Source organism: Callionymus lyra, chromosome 1 (genome assembly GCF_982586985.1).
Source record: "Callionymus lyra chromosome 1, fCalLyr1.hap1.1, whole genome shotgun sequence".
NCBI lineage: Eukaryota > Metazoa > Chordata > Actinopteri > Syngnathiformes > Callionymidae > Callionymus > Callionymus lyra.
The window spans coordinates 43,425,055-43,446,091 of record NC_141818.1 but is presented as its reverse complement, the minus strand read 5'-3'; the positions used below and the strand labels follow the sequence as shown (position 1 = coordinate 43,446,091).

The 21,037-nt window shown below is 40.9% G+C and overlaps 2 protein-coding genes across 5 annotated transcripts; both read left to right on the top strand.

Annotated features, from left to right (window-relative positions):
• Positions 1-1,201: 1,201 nt before the first annotated feature.
• LOC148089635 (uncharacterized) lies at positions 1,202-14,736 on the top strand. 4 transcript variants are annotated; one of them, XM_087808639.1, is made up of 24 exons: positions 1,202-1,294; positions 4,639-6,262; positions 7,758-7,819; positions 7,954-7,983; positions 9,472-9,617; positions 9,814-9,947; positions 10,013-10,270; positions 10,345-10,443; positions 10,558-10,592; positions 10,666-10,685; positions 10,765-10,796; positions 10,861-10,977; positions 11,328-11,468; positions 11,542-11,583; positions 11,663-11,800; positions 11,869-12,006; positions 12,075-12,296; positions 12,359-12,898; positions 12,957-13,097; positions 13,185-13,815; positions 13,874-14,050; positions 14,143-14,232; positions 14,310-14,431; positions 14,545-14,736. In XM_087808639.1, exons 2-24 carry the CDS (start codon positions 5,015-5,017, stop codon positions 14,572-14,574), a joined length of 4,593 nt encoding a protein of 1,530 aa, XP_087664765.1. In that variant the 5' UTR covers positions 1,202-1,294; positions 4,639-5,014; the 3' UTR covers positions 14,575-14,736. The 4 variants fall into 4 exon arrangements, with proteins under 4 accessions (XP_087664765.1, XP_087664756.1, XP_087664736.1 ...); XM_087808630.1 differs by having other exon boundaries at positions 10,858-10,977; positions 12,960-13,097; XM_087808610.1 differs by having other exon boundaries at positions 10,858-10,977.
• Positions 14,737-15,273: 537 nt separating this feature from the next.
• Positions 15,274-20,698, top strand: LOC148089634 (E3 ubiquitin-protein ligase TRIM21-like). The gene is made up of 11 exons (XM_087808677.1): positions 15,274-15,356; positions 17,153-17,664; positions 17,727-17,904; positions 18,193-18,288; positions 18,981-19,070; positions 19,146-19,289; positions 19,360-19,507; positions 19,621-19,665; positions 19,738-19,764; positions 19,845-20,020; positions 20,090-20,698. Exons 2-11 carry the CDS (start codon positions 17,162-17,164, stop codon positions 20,453-20,455), a joined length of 1,773 nt encoding a protein of 590 aa, XP_087664803.1. The 5' UTR covers positions 15,274-15,356; positions 17,153-17,161; the 3' UTR covers positions 20,456-20,698.
• The last annotated feature ends 339 nt before the right edge of the window (positions 20,699-21,037 follow it).

Sequence of the window (21,037 nt, the reverse complement as noted above, 5' to 3'; positions counted from 1 at the left end):
GGCACCTATAACAACCTTCATAAATTTCAAAGATACAATTAGACAACCCAGGACCAACCCACACTGGGTTGGAGGATGGACTTCTCAGGGGTTGTGAATACTTGTTTTACGTCTCACACCAGCTGGCCCAGCAACTGAAACTTACACTGGCTGTGGTGGAGTCAGACAGCAAATTAAAATATTGAATCTCAGTTGGGGAGGGGAACATGTTCACCCCTTCATTCAGCACATTTATCACTCTGAATAAGACACCTGTGTCAACTTTTTCACCTCATTATCCCTGTTGCACTGTGGATATTTTTACCCATGAAGGAGTGTATCACACTCATCTCACAATATCGAATGCACGCTATTTCAAACCACACGTTTCACCACACAGAATGTCTTTTCGTGATCAAGTGTTGGGAAAACATGGGTGTTGATCGTCTGCATGCGCTCCATCATCGTCCTCATTACCCAGACCGGGAGAAAAAAAGGGATGGCTTGCCTGTTAACCGCGTGATGCTTTCATCAGACTATTGAAACACTTTGGCATCTAGAAAACACAAGGGACTCAGGGTCCTCAGAGACCCTTTTCCATACGCCAATCGGTCTCCCACCAGGAGGGCTTTAACTTAAGCAATAGGACTAATACGTTGAAAAACACCAATGTTATTTTCAAACATGATTAAATGTGCACAATAAATATCTTAAGACGTTTTTATTTGTTCAGGCTTTTCCTTGATTTTCTGGAACTCCTGTTGTGTTATCAGTTTTATCTTGATCTTTAAAGTATATACTTTATTGAATATTGTTTTGATTGTTTAAGCGCTTTGTGACCCTGGTCTAGAAAACCGCTATACAAATTATTATTTACTTACTTACAAAATAAAATAAATAAACAAAAAAGGCAAGTTGGGAAGTTCATTGCAGAGTCCTTATGTCTGATGATGGGTTTTTAATCATAATATTTCAAGTCAATATCTTTTAGACAAATTAGAGTAACAGAAGATAACACTAAACGCCCCTTAATGCATTGCAGCCACAATCAACGCTAAAGATTGAAATCACGTTCTTTTATTGTATCAAAACACGTTATCGGTCTTTAATCTGTCATTTATTTTACCCCTTTGCCAAATGTAAGACTTTGATAGCTTTATTTTATTATTTTCAATATTAGTATCCATTTTATTTTGAAGGAAAACAGACAGGAAGTGTTTACCCAACTTGACTACACCGGAGCTGTGATGACACGAATAACGTCCCAATATTCACCGTAATTACTTAAGAAGACGCAATCGTTTCAGTGCGACAGGTATTTATAAATGGTAGGGTTGTCTGTGGGGTAAAAATGCTCGTTTTCTGCCCCGCTATGAGAATCTATTTAGGGTTTTCGGAGAAGCTAACGTTAGGCTGTTAGCATTAGCATCGCCTAAAATGGCTACCTAGTGCATCTACTGGTGTAGTGAATGGACGTGTGATGTGTGTGTTATGAAGCAAAATGACTCGTCTCTCTATAAATTAATATACATTCATGCCGTGGTATGAATAGTTTGTGCAAAAAGGGTCGTTTGTTCCTGACGTTGAAACATTTATTTACAATGGAAATGTACGCAGCACTAGCATGTGCTTTATATAATTCCCTTGGATTTTTATTTATTCATCTACTTTTGGAAGTGAAGAAACGTATTCATTACAACTCGGGTTTCAAGTTTGTATTTCTCCTGTTATGTTTCAAGGTTACTTCTAGATCATACATCTCCACAAAATGGTGTTTATGGCAAACATACACAAAAGTTACTCATGCGCCAACTAGGTTTTTACACCTTGAAACAGTATCCCCGAAATTATATTACATATATTTAATTCATATAAGATCCAATTGGCACATTATGGTGCGTCTTTTTATTTAAAAATACGATGCATAAATGATGTTATTTTGTGTAGAAGAGGGTGTTTAAACAACTGCTCTGATGTATGATTCTCTGTCCATGTATTGGTCAAAAGGAAAAGCCTGCTTTAGTAGAAATGTAGCTGGAATCCATAATAATGTCATTTAAGTCATATTGACAGAAAATGTGCTGGTTCTTTTGCTTTACAAATGAAGTAAATGAAGCCTGCAGCTGTTACATTTGTGGGACATTCAGTACCATAATACATTCAACTAGAAAGATTTGATAGTTGTTAGGGTGACTCAAACTAAATCTCGGCGAATGCTGATTGAGCAAGTGATTTCAATTCATAACGATCATTTGATACCTTAACTAGATTCCAATTGATTTTTTGTTTGTTCCTTGCTTCCCCCCCAAAGCATTAGTATTACCAGCTGCTTCACTCAACAGAATGTTGACTAGAAGCCTAAACCATAACCCACCTCTGAACCTCTGTAGATTTAGGCCTGGACTACGCAGATTTTGGGCTTTGGGAACGGGTTTGAGGCATTGAGGAGATTAAGGGACGGAGTCTTAGACTGGTTTGACCGTGTTCACGTCTAAGATTTTCCAGCAAAAACATACTTTGTCCTAAAAGAGTCAGTATTGCAAATATTTCCATTGTGTCACCATCTTTTTTTTGTATCCAAGGATTTGTAATCTATGTTAAATAACAGAAATAAATTCATATACCTATGTTGGAGTCTCCAAAGCAGTACAGCATTAATTTCAGACATAGTTCATTATCTAAGAAAGTTATCAAATGTAATGGACGTGTATTGAGTCGTGGATGCTTAGTTGCTTTAAGTGCAGGAATGATCATTTTTTTTAAATTTATTAAATCCTGTAAAATGGCTTTTGATGATGATGATGACAATTTGTGTTCAATAATTCTTTGGCAGGAAGGAATTGAATATTTTGAAAGATTGAATGATTGATTGTAGACACTGTTAAATGGGGAAAAAGGCTTTTCCACTTTTTGGGCACGAGAGTGGTATCGCATTGTTATTCATAAGTGCAGTGCGTGTATTCAAGTTTTTTGTAATGATAATAAAATGGTCCTTTTAAAAGCTGACGTTATATATATATATTTAACCTTTGAAACCTTTTGTTTTACTATTTAAACAAACAAAAAAAAAAAAAAATTTGATCTGTGATCAACACGATTTAAGAGTAAGTTAATAAATCGTTTAACAGTGTTTCTGACTTAACTTGCAAATAACAAATGTATTTTTGTGTCATCATTGTTTGTGAAATTTTAATTTAGCGCTGACGAACTGCGTTATCAGTCTTTATTTAACCAGTATTAAACACAAACTCTATCTACTAGATTGAGGCAGATTTTAATAATGTAGTCAACAATAACACTAACAAGAACATTTTTTATCGTTGACTTTCATGCGGTCGACTGAAAGTTTCTCTCGTCTCTAAAGAAAGGCAAAGTTAACTGCTTCGTTTTGCTTTGTCTTTCTTTTTCCACGACCTGCTCGTATTCTGTGTCGTGATGCTTCTCAAGATGCTTAATAAAGTTAGTGGTGTCGAATCCTGTGCAGGGATTTCTCCCCAACATCACTCACAGCAACACTGCAGCAGAGTTGTTAGCAGCGCAAATATAGTTTTATTATGAAAATATATATACAGAGCTATTGAATGTTGATACAGTATCGGGAATAAAAACCTTGCGATATATCGTTATAATCTTACACCCCTAAGAGTTGATTGTTTAATGTTATTTGTGTTCATGAAAGGTGGGATGAACAAGACAAATTCGAATATGAAATTTGGTAGTGATTTTATTTTATTCAGAAAGTCCAAATTTTCATCTTATTGATCAAAAGTTGCAAGATTTTAGACTAAACTATATCTAATGATCAGCATAGTGATGTTGAAATGCAAAGTTAACACTGGTGGTTAAATTGGTACAAAAAAACCCTTGTCACATAACCTAAACCATAAAATAACACTACTAGTTTTGAAGTATATAATTCTTCCTTATAGTTTTTCAAATATCTGTACATTTTTTGGTTCAGATCTGATCATACTCTTTGTGAAAAACATTTTCATATCACTGTATGAAAGGATATGTGTACAGCCATAATTATGAAATAATATATAGATTAAAATCCAATATTAATGTTTGGTACATGTATTTAGTTTTAGTAATGAAACTGTTAGATTTACTTTTGCAAATATCTACCAATGTATTACTTATTCTCCTGTCCCCACTAGATGCAACACATATCATTTGAATATGTTGATATGGTCTGTCCCCTGTTTCTACGACTAGTGCGACTAGTATTTCCCGTTTTCAAATTCCTAGATAAGGCTCTATTTTTTACACAATTCCAATTCTACCACTTGTCAACCTAGTGCTTTTGTAGCTAGCCTATATGTACTTGGAATGAACCAAGTATGTTTCCATTTGATTTTCTCATTGCTTAATCATATTGGACTATTCAAGGGGAATCAACTCTTCGTTATCATGCAATGCAGGTGTTTTTAACTTAATTTCCTTTTGAGATATTGTTTCCCCCTTACCCCACCTATGCAGTGCCTTTTTGACAAATGTTTTTGCTCTTACTACTGTGAAACAAAGCACGCCAAGTTGACTCGGCTAAAGTAAAAATAAATATTTTACGATGGGGGTTTGTGTATGTAAGCACTAACATCTTAAGCATTTAAAATGAGAAATATCTGTAATAGTGTATTTCTGCTTTCCACCTCACAGCCACGCTGTGCACATAGAGGGTAATTTGCATCTTCCTCCGACACTGCTTTGGGAATCCACGGATACATTCGCCATCTCAAACAGGACCAGAGAGACTCATTCGAGATCCGGACCTGCTGCCGCCGCTGCGGCTTTGACAGCTCTTCGCTTGGCTCAGATTGAAGCTCGGGCTCAGATAACGCTGCTGCAACTTGCGACATTATCTACATTAACATCCAACAACGTGCTGTTTGGGACCAGACGTCCGACTGCTGTATTTCCACCTCATTTGACTGTTCTAAGCCTTCAAAATAAACAACTAGCATCAACTCAACACTTCAAGGTTTGCGACGGCAGCAAATCCTTGTTTGTAACTGGACACAATACTGCCACCACCATGTACCGACATCGTCCTCCACAGCCAGGCTCTCAGCCTTATTCTAGTGGACCTAGACCACCTCGCCCTTCACATCAACATCAAGGGCCTGCTCCTAATACAATGGGACCTTCTATGAACTTTCAGTTTCCTCGGCCCACCCAGCTCCCTAAAGAGCTGGAGTCTGCCCTGGCTCTACAAGGCTCTCGGGATGTGGACCATCGGACCATGGATCACAGGAACAGACCAAATCCACATCAGGATTCTGGGATTGGTCAAGGCTTTAGAACTAATCCAATGACCTCTGACAATCGGACTGATCAAAACCAGAGCGTGGACTGGTCGAAATATCACCCTCCAAATAAACTGTTTGCTGGTCCGCCACCAAGTTCTGGTCAAGAAAACGAGAACCGGGCTCCTGTGACAAATGATTCAAACTGGGGTGGCCTTGCAAATGATACACAGCGGCGTAATGTTGCGGCCGATGGTCTGGGACTATACACATCTGAAAGTGCTGGTAGCATCTTGGCAAGCTTTGGACTTTCGAATGAGGACTTGGAGGTACTGAGTCACTACCCGGATGATCAGCTCACCCCTGATACATTACCGTTCATACTTCGAGACATTCAAATACACAAGGCTTCTCCGAAAACGTCAACTTCCACTGCCTTATCTGCATTGTCAACCGCTGTTTCCGACGTAAAGCAGGACTCAACCTTGCCTTCACCAGTTGGACATTTAAATCAGGATATTCCAAGTTACTTAACTGTTACACAAACCACTGGCAAAGTCATTGACTACGGTCATGCTAGTCGGGCTGAAGAGGACAACAAAACCAGAACTACATTTAAAAGGGAGCAGCTATCTGGTGAAAGAGTCGTCAAAATCCTCCCTTCGTCATCACCATCTCGGAAAGTGGACAAGCCCGAACTTCGTCTGGATCACATGGAGCGTGGGGACAAGGACTACCGTAGGCTGAGCGCTACCGACCGTAAGAGCAGTCGCTCACCAGGAGTCGAGTTGCCATCAAAGGCCCGCAATCTAGATCGTGACTACAGAAGAGAGCGACCAGGACCAAGGACTTCAACTGAGACAAAGAGTGAGTCGTTGTCATCAAAAAGCACTCTTTCCTCGACGACTGGTGTGAAAACGCACAACTTCAGCAAGAAGATGCCATCGGCTGCCATGATAAGGGATTTCTCAGCTCAGACTCCAAAAGCGTTTCCATATACCTGCTCCCTCTGCCACATGCAGTGTGATCAGGAAAAGGTAAGTGCACAAGTGCTCGCGTAATGGCTTTTGTTGTCAGAACAGTGTTGAATGTTTCAAGATCATTGCTTCTGTCCATTACTTGGCAGCCGTTTCATTGTCATTGTTGGCCTAGGTGCACATTCTCTAGCTTAAAACGAATATTGACGTAGCAAGCATAAGGTCCTTTCAATGGGCATCAATTGTGTCAGTTAACAAATATCATTATATTACAAGGACTCTGACAAAAGGTTTAGGAGTGAGTGAGGTGAACCAATGCTCCCCAAAGATAACATCTACCTCATAGATGTCTCATTACTCATTCCTCACTTAATCAACACCACAGATCACTCTCTCTCAAACTCTCTTTTAATTTAAATATTTACATTAGAAAATCATCTTAAGCCTCGCCTACTGAAACTTCCTTCGTTTGCTGGGGATGAAATCTCATTTGCCATAAACACAACCTCTCTGCTGTGATTGGTCAAACATCGAGGTTTGTCACCGCGCATCATTAATCCCTGAAATCTCCACCTCCAGGGGACTCATTGTATAAACATAGGGATGTGATTACAACTGGCTGGAGGAGGAGTGAAGTCATTATAAGGTCATAATGGACTCATGATATATGATATATTTTGCGTCTTTAAAAAATCCCTGTTGACTGCATAAAAAGTTGACTTCAAAATGCTCAAAAAGAGTTTAAATGGCTAAATTCAGCTATGCTTATTAAGCCTGAAATTCGGCCTCCTTTAATCGGACAGCAATATCAAGTTCTTATCCAAATTAAGTAGTGAGTTAGAGTCAAAATTCATCAATATTGTAAACTTCATGAATAAGTAGTTTGAATTGTTAACATTGCAATCACATTTAAATAAGGTGTGAACATTTAGGGTTCATGGAGGTTTATGGCTGCCCAAGGTTACCCGTTGAATTAGATGCACACAAGAAAAATTCCAATTTAAACATCTTAATATTTCTGTGTTCATGCTTGTTTTCTGGATTTCATTGTACACCCGGTTTAAGTAAATCTACAAAAGTCTTGGTACATGATGTCCCTATCTAACTTCCGCAAAGTAGTCAGTATGGAAATTTCATCATTAGTTTATAAACAGATCTTTGAATTCTCTTTTTAAGTTGGACATTATTTATTGAATGTCTCAAATTATAGCCAAAATTCAATATAAAGTGGGTTTTCTCCCAAATACCGAAAGGTGAATCGATGACTAGTTGGTGTGTGAGTGGGGTGTCAAACTTTATTTTGCTGTGAAGAGCTGGTTACCTGTCGTGAACCTCTCCTGCCTCTGACTCCAAATAGTAGGAACAGGTTCTAACCTCCCTGGCCTGATAAGGGAACTTACTGGGCTCTTGCAGTGTTTTCCCCCTTTTGATCCTCTTAAATAATTGATGTATTTTTCATAGTATGATTATCATCTCGTCCTGGTTTAGATAAGGAATTGTTATTTATATTAATTTCTATGCTAACTTTCCCTCTTGCTGTGTGTCTTCTCCTCAGGACTGGGACGAGCACCTTAACACCGTCAACCACACCGCGGCCCGCAGAGAGCTGCGTGGCAAGTAAGTAAATGCATTCTGGGATGTATGAATTAACATACACTGCATGCATTTGTTTTTAAAATATCTTCTTGTTTTTTTTTAAACATTTAAATGTTTTTGTCAATATTAAAAACATTTGTTTGCTTCTCAAAAAGGTACCCACAATGGCAGCCTTATTCATCAAGGTCAGTTTTGCTCTTGTTTTCTTTTTAATCAAAATTGATGTGCACTTTCGGATCCTCCCGGTCCAAAGGGGTAGAGGTAGATTAATCTTAATTGTCCGTAGGTAGGAGTGTGTAAATTGTTGTGTAATTGACCTGTTATGGTCTTCATACTTTAAACTGTTCGTAAAGAAAGAAGATGATGTATATGGATAGCGATATAATTCTAGAATTAATCACTAATCATGGAAGTAAAAGTTCAACACTAATTCAAATTTGACTTATTTTCTACTGACCCTTATGTTGACTGAGGGCTGGGATTATTTTTGGAGCAATGCGTTTCTTTTTAGAGTTAAAGGCAAAAATGTATGTTCATTTTTAATGAAGTGACTAATGCTCAATGGTCATCATCTTCCTCAAAAAAGACTCACTTAAAAACATTTGAATACCTCCATACTGCTTGTCGGTACAGGAAGTACTCTGGAAGCTCTGACAATATTTACCAAGATTACTTCCTGTCTGTATTGCTTGTTATCCTTTCGAACCAGCCTTAAATAAAGACTTGTTTTAGTTTTTCTGGAACAATTATTCGTTGAGGCTTCAATACAAGAGGAACGTTACACACAAGCAGTATGGAGGTATTCAAATGTTTTTAAGATTGTCTATTTGGACAAAGATGAAGATGAAGACAACCAAGTGTCAGTCAATTCATTAAAATGATGGTTTATATTTCAATAGAGTGTGTATAAAAAGACAATAATTGTATGTTTTTATTTTACAATTAACACTGGTGTGGTGCGATTAAACCTTTGGCCACTAGTTGGCCGAATTTGTGAAATAACAGCGAAATAACAGCAATGACTAAAAAGGAAAGTATGCACCAGAGTCCAGCAGCTTTTAAAGCTGACTTATTTTGGCTTTTAAAAAAAAAGTTAAATTTCAACACCAGTTAGATAAAAGGTTGTTTGAGACCGTTAATGCACTCAATTGTGCATTGTTAATATAAGTGTACATTTTTGTTAATATTCTCAGAAGCACTTTTCTTCAAGCACTGATTTCATAAGACAAAGTATATGCTCATTTCTTTGTTAGAAAAGCCGGAAAAAGTGTTTTGTTTCTTTAAAAGAAACAATATTTTGTTGTTCCTACAGTATCGCAATATATTGCAATATATCGTATTGTCACACATGTATAGTGATAAGTATCGTATCGCCAGATTCTTGCCAATACACATCCCTTAAACTTGGCCGACCTGATGAACTATTCCACTGTGTGCAGAACAGCACACTGTTCTTCTACACTTTTGAAAAAGGTTCAGCCACAAAATGACACTGCTCTAACCAAGATGTTACCTTATTTAATAATCTTATATAATATTTTTATACTGCTGTTATAATCATTCTTCCTCATCCTAACTATAATATTCTCAATATTCCAGGATTGATTTGCTAACCTGTCTGTACATTTTTATTTTTTATTGATGTCATCTTTGTCTGTGTTTTTTTTCATTAGAAGCGACAGCACTCATTACGAGCGCTACACCAGCCACAGTTCCTGCTCCCGATCCCGCTCGCGGTCTCCAGTCTACAGACCCCCCCAAAGCAAATATCCGCAGAGGCCTCATTACCACAAGTCCTACACGAGTTCCCACCAAACAGGTGTCTATCAGAACTGCTGATATTGTGAACGTTACGTGGCATTTTCTATTGTGAGCTGTCTGAATGTTCTCCAAATAATTATTCCAATCTTGGGGAAGGGATGTTAAAATATTAGTCGGTTAAGAAACTGCAGCAAAAAAAAACATGAAGATGGCTAATTGCTGCATTGAAGTGACACATTTCTTCCACTGTTTAGTGAGGCGTCCTTACAACGACTACACCAAACACACTAACATCCATGACGAGGCAGCAGCCAAACATGGACCGTCGGCGCCGTTCAAAAGATGCAGCAGCCCCGAGCCCATGGAAATTGGGACCGCCCGTTGTGGGGTGAGTGTTACCTTCTTAATGACCGAGAAGTCTCAGGTTCTAGGACTCATTAATGTCATTGACAGACTTCCAAGCCTCCACCTGCCAAGAAAAAGAAAAAGAAAAAACTGGTCGGCCAGTTCGGAAAGCCCTCTGACGTCATCGTGGCTAAAACTTCATCTGAGGAAGTTCCAAAAATGAGCTGTCTGCTTTACCTGACCGGGATACCACTTGACGCCACAGAGGAGGAAGTGACGGACCTGGTGGGCTCATACGGAGTCATCAACAACGTGATTCTGCTTCCCTGCACGGAGGATGAGAGGCAGCGTGGTGAAGGACAAAAGGTCTGAGAGCCTTACTGTACGGCACTTGCTCTACCTTGGATGGTTTTAGATACGAATATCTATCTCCGTTGCAGGCGTCCGTGTGCATGGGGAGACCGCAGGATGCCAGTGCTTTGGCCATGTCGACTACCTTGTTCATCAGAGAGAAGCTGATCACTGTGACACTACCCGAGGTAGAACTATACAAACCGATGGATGATGAAATTATATCCTAGCGTGGATTGTCTTTTGATAGTATATTCAGAAAAAGAGTGATCGATCATGTATGATATCCTTGTCTTTCCTAGTTACCAGAAGATGAGAGCCTTCTAAAAAATAGCAGGTTAGTGAAAAACGTATCCTGCTGTTCCTCTGACCCTGTCGTGCCTCTAACTTTAATTATTCTCTTTTTACAGCAAACAGGCTCAGGAACAAGGTACCACTCGTCGGAGGAAAAGAACATTTTAAGAAATGTTTTTTTCCTCTAAGCTTTTTTTCTTCCTTTTTTACTATAGGCAGTGAGCAAGGGGCGGATCCGGATACACGGGTGAGATCATTTTCTCATGCACTCTACATTGTAGCTTGTAATGACTATCCCTCTTCCACAGAAGGCATTGTTATTCATCACGGAGCTACCAGAGAGCGACTGGTCTCAGAGCAACATTGAAGAGCTGATCCAACCGTTCGGAAAGCCCTCAGACATCATTGTGGCTAAAACTCTTGGAAAGGTTTTGAGTTTAATTTCCTTTTTTTCCACGTGTGGAAATCTCTGTCAAAAAATGTTACAATTAACAGAACCACACATTAAATATTTATAAAACAACACAGCTGTGCAAAAAGAAACTGACCTCTATTGTACTCATCAGTAAGACTTTTATTCTTTTTTAATTTAATATCGTATTTGGATACAACAGTTTAGTATTGCCCCTTTTCAGGTTTAAATAATTTTGCCAACCCTACCCTAGCAACTGAGAGATGTATGTTACTGTGGAAACAGTTGTATTTAAAAGGATTGAAGTTATGAATCGAAAAATGTGGCTGAACATTCCAATGACGCTTAACATTAAAACGTTGTCAGGTGTTGCTGTCAGTGCAAGACTCTGAGACTGCAGAGGAAATTGAACGATTCCACAAAGTAATGCCTGCAAAAATCCTAAATACTGAGATAAAGATCCTTCACCTCAAGCCTCATCGACCGCTCATTGGCTTGAAGACACCGGTAATCCACTCATTTCCCCAGTTTTTTTGTTTCGTCTAAATTTCCATTCATAACTCGTAATCTGTTTTTTAAGGTTGCACTTTACAATCTCCTGATGGGGCGAAGAAACCCTGCGGTGAGTTGGAGCTGACTTGTCTTTCCTCCACTGTTAAAATAATAATCTTCTAACTCAAATCAAACTATTCCGCCCTCAGCTTGATGGTCCGATCGAGGTCAGATGGAGTCGCCTCCTGGTGATCAGCAATGTTCCTGCTCCGTCTGGACACAGAGAAGTGGAGAAGCTTGTCCGACGCTTTGGCACAGTCATCAGGACGCTTCCTCTGAATAATGTGGTGAGTTGCCTGACGTGTGACCTGAAGCTCTCTGCTCTTGGGTCTCACTTTATGCATCTCCCGCTCAGGTAATCTGCGAGATGGCCTCAGCCAAAATGGCCGAATCCGTCAACAGACGCTTCATGAAATTCCCCTGCATCCTCCAAAACAAGCTGTTGTCCTTCTCTCGGTGTCCTGATCCGAAAAACACTACCGAGATTCTTGAGGTCAGTGGAAAGATGATTTGTATGATGCAAAGACACGACCGCCTCTCATCCGAGTTGTTCAATTGCAGGAGAAAAAAACTTCAAAGACTACACCTGTGAAGAAGAAAATGGATCCTATCATCAAGGTGGTAGAGTCTGAAGTAAATGGGGAAAATGAGACCCGGAAGGACGACACAAACCTGGATGAAATGATGGAGGAAGTGGAACAGGTATCCAGCGACGACTTGACTCCCCTGGAAAAAGAGACGGAAGTAAAGGAAAAACCTCCAGTTCCTTCTGACTCTTCAGAGGTGAGGAATGCAGTACGCCTGGTCATCTTTCAACAGTTGACATTTTTAATCCTCATTCACAGGCCCAGATTCCTCCCAGTGACGCTGAAACGCCCCCTTGTGGAGAGCAGCCAAACACACAAGCAGAAACTAGGGAAGAGGATAAAGCAGAGGGAACTACTGAGAAGAATATGTTTGACAATCAGGAGGAAATTCAATGTGAGTTCAATGAAGAGCTGAAAGAAGTGGGGTTAAAAAATGAAGAGAATCCACCTGCTGTCAAAGAGGTAAAAAAAAGCAAGGAAATAAAAGATGAAGTAAAGGAGAAGGAGACAAAGCGGCTAAAGGATGCAAGGGATCGAGAGCGGAAGGAGAGGGAGGCCAAAGAGAGGCGGGCAAAAGAACGGGAAGCCAGAGAAAAAGAGAGGTGGAAAAGGACGGTAGAAAGGTATCAAGAGGAGAAGGAGAGAAAGGAGAGGGGAAGAAGGGAGAAGGAAAAAAGGGAGTTTTACAGGAGGGAGAAAGAGCGACAGGAGAGGAAGAGGACGTATGAAGACCATCGGAGGTCTTCCAGGCACATCAGGAGAGACGAGGATAGCAGCATCAGGAGAAGCAGTCGACGGGTGAGGAACAAGAGAAGGTTCTTATTTTGGTCCATCTAACCAATGTTCTGTCTGCCAGGAGGACGAGGAGGAGAATCAGGAAGAAGACTTTCCTTTAGACCTGGGAGATTTCGTCACTGTGGATGAAGTGGGGGAGGCAGGAGAAGAAGACCTCTCTGAATGTTTTCCTCCATTTCCCTTGAAAACCAGTGATGCTGAGGTAAGTGGGATCTCATGGCGGGATATGCTACACATACCTAAAACTGATGAAGTGAATTTGATGGGACATTTTCTTTTGGCATTTTAGGAAGCTCAGAAGGAAGACACACTGACTTTAGAGACTTCTGATCAGCCTGCAGACACAGTGGAGGCCAAGCAAAGTACCAGCTCCACAAATTCAACTGAGTGTTTGTCTCCTCTTGTATCATCCTCTTCCACTGATCCTCAATCTGAACCCCTCCGAACCGAGGCTGCTCAGGCCGAGGCCCTTCAATCCGAGGCCCCCCAGGCTGAGACTCCCCAGGCCGAGGCCCTTCAACCCGAGGCCCCCCAGGCTGAAACTCCTCAGGCTGAGACTCCTCAGGCCGAGGCCCTTCAAGCCGAAGCCCCCCAGGCCGAGACCCCTCAAGCCGAGACGCTCCAGGCTGACACCCCTAAAGCTGAGGCGCTCCAGGCCGAGGCCCCCCAGGCCGAGACTCCTCAGGCCGAGACCCCTCAAGCAGAGACGCTCCAGGCTGACACCCCTAAAGCCGAGGCGATCCAGGTCGAGACCCCTCAAGCCGAGTCCCCCCATGCCGAGACTCCTCAGGCAGAGAAGTCCGAGGGCGAGACTCCTCAAGCCGATAAGCTTCAGGCCAAGGCCCCCCAGGCCGAGACTCCTCGAGATGAACCTTCTCAAGATGAATCTTCTAACTCACTAAAAGAAGATTCAACATCAGGTACGTCTTCTTCAACAATGTGACTGCAAACAGTCCTCAAGAACCTCCTGTCTTTTAGACTTGACTCACGCTGAAGAGCAGCTTCCTGTACCACCTCAAGTGGAACCTTGTGACCAGACCACAGATTCTCCTGTCTCAGCTGAAACACCGAAAAGGGGCCAGGAGGATGTTGAGATGACCGAAGGAAAATCACAGACGAATGCAACTGAATCGTACGCTGGTGAAGCTCAGTCAGGTATTTTCTAATAGAATCTGTACATCCTAATTATCCTGAGAGGCTGCCTTGCACAAACTTAACCTCAAAATCTTGTGTTCCTTTTAAATCAGTGACACTGCCTGAAAACAAGACCACCACAGAAGAGTCAGCGCCCATAAACCTGACGTCTCTTCCACCCTACAACCCCTCCACAGCAGTCGGTGAGAAAACCGGTTATTCTGTCTCCGGTTCAAACTGAGACTCTCTTTGACTGTTTCTTTGTTCAAACCCTCGTCAGGCTTAGAGTTTCTGGTACCAAAGACCGGATTTTTCTGCAAACCTTGTAACCGATTCTTTACTGGGAACAGAGAGTTTGAAATCACCCACTGCAAGAGCTTGAAACATTACCAGAACCTGCAGGTACACATGTTCGTGTACATTCTGTCAAGTGCACACACACTCGCCACATCCTGTTTCTCATCTGTTTTCTGTTCAAATAAATCTATAAACGATCAACTCTGTGCGTCTTCCAGGTGTTCCTGAAGCATATGACCCCGAGCTGACCTGCCTGGACTACGTCGTCTGCCAGTATTCACCAAGGTCCAGATTCTCACAGTTTAAGAGGCCAGCATGTCAACACATTATGTCTAGATATAAATTTCATGTACATTTGAGAACATGTTTGGTAACTGATTCAGCTTTAATAAATTTGTTTTTTCAATCTTTTGAATGTCTGGACGTGTTCTGCTGCATTCTTGCCTCACCTGTTATCTTAACAAATGATTAGGAAGCAGGAACAAGGTGAGTCGGCTGTAAAAAGAATCGACACTACACACAACCTCGTGGCACTACACAAAAGGGAAAGAACACACAAGTGAGAGAATACTTTCTCAGCTCCTTGACGGTTGACGCCTTTTCTTTGGGCATATTATCTCGCATTATTGATATTCTTTTAGGATTCCAAGTCATCTTCTTTTTCACGTCCATAGAATCAAGCCCTATGGCGCTTTATTTACAACCCCAAAAAAACGTCCATTAACAGTTATATAATGGTCTCCTGGGTTTATCACCTTTGCACAGACAGCGAGTTAAGATGAACATTTGTTGTTGAGTTTCTTTTGCGCTGCAGGAGAAGGACCGGATATTTTTATCACTGTTAACACATACCTGTACTGCCTTTACCTGTCGAGCAGGTTGGGTGAGATAGCGAAAGTGGGAGGATGGGGGCAGGAGGGAGGGCTCACAAGGAAGGAAAACCTTGAAAAAAAACAAACGGTAAGGAACTAACTCAACACAAACCAGGATTATAGAGAGAGCAGCCTTCAGAGCATTCAGGGAATTCAAGGTAGGAAAACATTGATTCAGGATGATTGTCCTTTCAAATCCTAGCGTTTGGTCATATCTTTAATATTGTGTTCAGGTCCACATCTGTTGTCATTTGTTTAGACTAACCTTTAATTGCTGTAATTACCACAGTTAGAACTGAATAAGTCATTTTTTAGGAGCAATGTAAGCACCCAACGGTGATTGTTTACTCTGTTCTTATGATTCCTGGCAGTCGCTCTCACTCGCTCTGTTTTTTTTATTTTTTTATAACAAAATGCTTTATCATAATTGTCTGTACATACGTCAACGCTGAACTTTTATCAGTAAATCTGTCCATGTTGAAGCACATTTTCATGAGGCACTAAGAATATTTTCATAAATCAATGGGACCCTGTGATGGGCTAACATGGTAAATGAAGAGCTGAGCTAAAAGTCTCTCCGTTGACCAGTGCACTTGGATAGCTATGACGTTTTTGCAGCTTTTTGGTCTCTCTTAGAAAAAAAAGCAATTCAGGAGCAACTCAAAGTAACCATTTTTTAATGGCTGGGTTATATTTCTGCTGCTATTTGTTTTTACACTTGTCAGAAAAAGGTAGAGCGTCGTCAGGCCTCTTGTCATCCGTTGTGAGTGGACATCATGTGACAAACGGTGTTAAGAGTCTTGACAGTCCCTCGTCTTCCTGGACATTGTTGTCCTTTTTTTCTTAAGCAGCAATGTTGTCAGACTGGGTGTGTGAGTTTCTGTTAAAAGTTCACGAAATGTTCAGGATCCTGATCAGTTAAGCTACACTTCAGTCCTTCAGAACTATGGGTCCTATGAAAGTCAAAAACAGAATTGCAAAATAAAATAATAATTGTTCAACAATTGAAAATGGTCTAATAAAATGTAATTATATTATATCACATTTAATATACATTTTTCATTAATTCAGTATAGTTTTAATGATCTAAAAATTAATTCAAAATGTACAGTTAACATATATATATATGTATATAAGATTTTGTGATATATATTTTTAGATTTCAAATATTTTTTTCATCATGAGCCTTTGTTGAAAGCTATTATTTTATATAATTTATCATGGAAGTTGGTTACTTCTTAATCTTAATTTTGTTGAATCAACATAAATGTTTTCAAGGATTTCAGGGACAGCGTTCCCCAGATGTTTTCTCACATCAACCTGCTCCATGATTTATTCCGTCTTGAGTCTGTCGTCATTCCTCAGGCTTCCTCACATCTGTTGCTCTTCATTCATGATGACAGTGAAGTCAGTTCTTACTGACCTTGAATTTCCTGATTTAGTATTTTGCTCTATAGTCTGGTGGTGGAGGTGGGGGTGTGAGGGAGGTGTTCAAGAGCAATATGACGCGAGATACCTCTAGAAACTATTGGCCATTATGTGCAATACCTCACACTCTCTACACAAGACTGCTGGGGCCTTAAAAAGCCCCTTCAGTCAGAGACTCATGCACCCTAAGTGCAGGACTGAGCGACTGCAGGTCCTTCGTCCCATCTGCTGTCCGTCTGTACAATAGTGTAAAAAATAAAATAATTCTGTTTTATTGTTAGTGTTGTATAGGCTGTTGTGGTTTTCACTTCTTGTATGTACATGTTATTGTCTACTTCTTTTAATCTGTGTGTGTATATTGAGCTTCTGTGACCATGTTCTCTCCCAATTTTGGGATTAATAAAGTAATCTCATTTTATATTGTAAACTTGGTTGCGTCGTTAACCACTAGTAAAAGTCACATTGATGGACACGTGCAACTCCAACTTATTTTCTAACCAGCATTCTTATCATACTTATTTCATAGTTGGTGGCCATGGCTCTCCCTACATCTTTTTTGTCTGAAGACCAGTTCACCTGCTCCATCTGCCTCGATGTGTTCAATAACCCAGTGTCGACACCATGTGGACACAGTTTCTGCCAGACTTGTATTTCTTCCTATTGGGATGTACCAGGAAGTAAAAGGGTCTACCAGTGTCCCCTCTGCAAGGAGTCCTTTCGCAAAAGACCAGAGTTACATATCAACCGGAGCCTGAAAGAAATCACGGAGCAGTTTGTTAAAGTTGTCAACTCGGGGATACTGGACTACCAAGGAAGTGGTGTGAAAGAAGAGTCACAGGTCCATCTTCAGAGTCAGCCGCTGCTGTCTTCGTCTCCGAGGCATGGCGAGATGCCGGACGGCGTCTTGGCTGAGATGATGACACGTTTTCAGCGATTGCCGACGGCAGCCGGCCAGGCCTCCAGTAAGACGAAAGGTGAAGCCATCATTGTTCATGGGGAGCACAGAGACTCGCTTCCAGCGTACTCGGCCGTTCGCAGGTACGAGACTTTTGTCTTCATTAAGTCCCCTACAGGCAGTGACGGTCTGCTGTCCATGGCAGGTACACTGTTGGCGCCGTCAGTGACTCCAGTTCCAAATTTCCACCGTGTCCGATTCACCTCAGAGCTCTGGAGTTCTTCTGTCGCGACGACAACAGTTTTGTGTGTTCCGCTTGTGCCGAGTCAGATCACCGAGGGCACACCATTGTTCCCACCAAGAGAGAGTGGAACATAAAGAAGGTACAAATTAATCCTCAGACACACGGTATAAGTAAGTAGCCCATTGATACTGCTCTTAACATGTCATTGAATTGACCCAGCAAGTACACTTGAGTACATTTATGAAGACACGACCAACGAAGCAAATTACCTCTTTGTTTTGTCGGCATACTCGAGATGCTATTTCAGTTTGGCTGCATGACCTTCCTCTGCTCAGTCAGATCTTCCCTTCATGCTCATTGCAGCAAACTGCGACCCAAATACTTTAGATTAGTAGTTGGCTAACATCTTTTACTGTTTCCACCATAGTCCCATTTGTCCATCACCGCAGAGGCAGTGAAAGATCTTATCAGTGAGCGGGAAAGAAGAATTAAGGATACGAAAACTTCCTTAAGTGACATCCAGGTGAGTCTTTATTGTGGGATTGAGTGAAAGGTAAATGAGTAAAAGCTTGAATAATGAAAGGTTCATATTATACCATTTTTGTTGTAATATTCCATAATGTTTCTTTCTAAATTCTACAGATTCAGGATTTTGTATTCATCATTTATCAACCATATTATTAAATAAAGGGCAAGTAATGTGAAAACTCAACTGTCTTGACTCTCATCATGACCATGAGTTGAAGTCATTACTTTCTAAAGTTCTCACCCGTCTGAAATCTTGGCAAACGAGGGGTTACAAGAGCGGGGTCCATTAGCTTCACTCCTCCTCCATCTAGCTGTAATCATGCCCGCTTTGTTTATACAACAAGTCCCATGGAGGTGGAGATTGATGATGTGCAGTGACAAACCTCCATGCTTGACCAATCACAGCAGAGTGGGCATAACGGCTCCTGCATCTTGGGAGAGGAAGACTTCAACATTTTAACATGTGATTCAGACAATTCAAGTCGGGTTTTCGCATTAGTATGAGGCAGAACTAGATCAGTGCAGACATTTGACCCTGTTGCCTGCATTTTGTCAATCTAAGATCGGATCACAGAAGCACCTGCAGTGAGAGTTATCCTACTGTGTATTGAGTTGATGTGTGGACAACTTATCATGGTTTACAAATAACATTTACTTAATTACTTACTTACTTCTTCTAATCTTCAGACTGCTGCACAGAGAGAGACCAATGGAATAGTTTGTATATTTTCCAAGCTAATCACAAGTATGGAACGTTGCCAAGCGGAGATTTTGGAGGTAAACAAGACTGGCGGTCGGATTATCACTAATGTGGTCAAAATTAAATTTGTGTTGGTAATGTGATTCCACCAGATGATTGAGATGAGTCGACGAGCGTCCGAACATAAGGCTCAGATGCTGTTAAAAGAGCTTGAAGACGAATTATCAGAGCTGAAGAAGAGAAGTTCTGCGCTGAACCAGCTTCTCACATCAGAAGACTACTTGATTTTTTTTCAGGTTAGTTTTAGATTGTTTTTATGTTGTTTTAAACCTTTTTCAGCATGTTTTCACATCCATTTTCCTCAAGATGTTCCAGACAGTGTCCACGACTCCATTGGTTCAGGACAGATCCGATATCTCCTTCTCCTCCCAACTCACTTCTGGAGGAATTCTGAGATCCGTTACTCAAACCCTGGAACATTTTCAGGAGGAATTGCATAAACTTCCAGAAATCTGTGAGTGTCTTAAACCTCCTGGTTTCTCTTGTTTGTGGTTTTTCTTGTTAGTATTTGCTTTCCTTTATCTGTTATCAGTAAGGTCTGTAACCAGAAGTTTCTTTTAATTCCAGGCCAACAAATGTCATCGCAGCAGTCTGTTGTCAAAGCGAATCCAAGTAAAACATCTATTTTAAACTGATTTTTTTTAAATACTTTTCATGACGAAAAAATATGTATTTCTTCTGCAGAGGTCCGAAGAGTGCAGGAATATGCTGGTAGGGTTTAATGGTCCCCTTGGTTGTACCTTTTGTCTTTGTAATCTGTTCTGAAGCTTTACCATCTGTTAACACAACAGAAGACATCACACTAGACCCCCTAACAGCCCACCCACGTCTGGTGGTCTCACTAGATGGGAAGCAGGTGTACTGTGGCGAGCGCCATCAGGCCGTCCCTGACAACCCAGAGCGCTTTGATCGTGTGGTGTGCGTTCTGGCCCGTGAGGGATTCAGCTCAGGCCGGCATTACTGGGAGGTATATTTGCAGCTAAAAAGTTGACCAGCGGGTGTTCATTATTTAGAAACACTTGGACTTTCTTTCCAGGTGGATGTTGGAGGAAAGACCGATTGGGATCTCGGTGTGGCGAGTCGGTCCATCAGTCGGAAGGGGAAAATCACAGTGAGTCCAGCTCATGGCTATTGGTTCCTCAGCCTGAGGGATCGAACCGACTTCGCATTTCGAACGGAACCTTCTACTAATCTGAACGTGAACCTCAAACCAACGCGCATAGGGATTTATTTAGACTGTGATAAAGGTCTGGTGTCCTTCTACAATGTGGATGCCCGGATGCTTATCTATACATTCATTGACACTTTCGACAGCACCGTCCACCCGTTCTTCAGCCCCTGCACCAATAAGTCGGGCAGGAACGAGGCTCCTCTGATCATCTGTCCTATCTCCATAATGTAGATTTAAATGACAGAATCTAGACTGAAACATTTGTTCTGTTTTGATAAGCAATTACCCTTTTTGTATAGTAGCTGTTCCTGGAATTTGGGGATTGGGGATCTTTCTTAACTGTGCAACATCCAGAAGAATCTGTTGTTTTTGATTGATTTAACTGTGTCAGTGTCATGGTTTGTAAATAAACAATCCACTCCAAAGGTGTACAGGAGGCATCCTGTTAAAAAGCCTTCTCAACTGAAAAAGTGAGTCTTACCTTTTTGAGTCTTTCATTGTTGACTATTTTTCTATTCTGCATCTATTTTATCTATATTCAATCAAACCGGACGGTTTAAATAAAATTGACTTGGCAAATTAGTCCAGTCCAAATATTATTTTAAGGGCAGCTAATGTAAAAACCCAACTGTCCTGACTCACTATGTTGAAGTATGCCTCTCTAACATACAAGGTCTCTCATCATGACAATGTTTGTAGGTTATTACATATAAATAATAATGGCTTCCCTATGGCAACGGATTGGTGACGCGGATGACTAACCTTCATGTTTGACCAATCACAGCAGAGTGGGTGTGGTTATGGTCAACACAT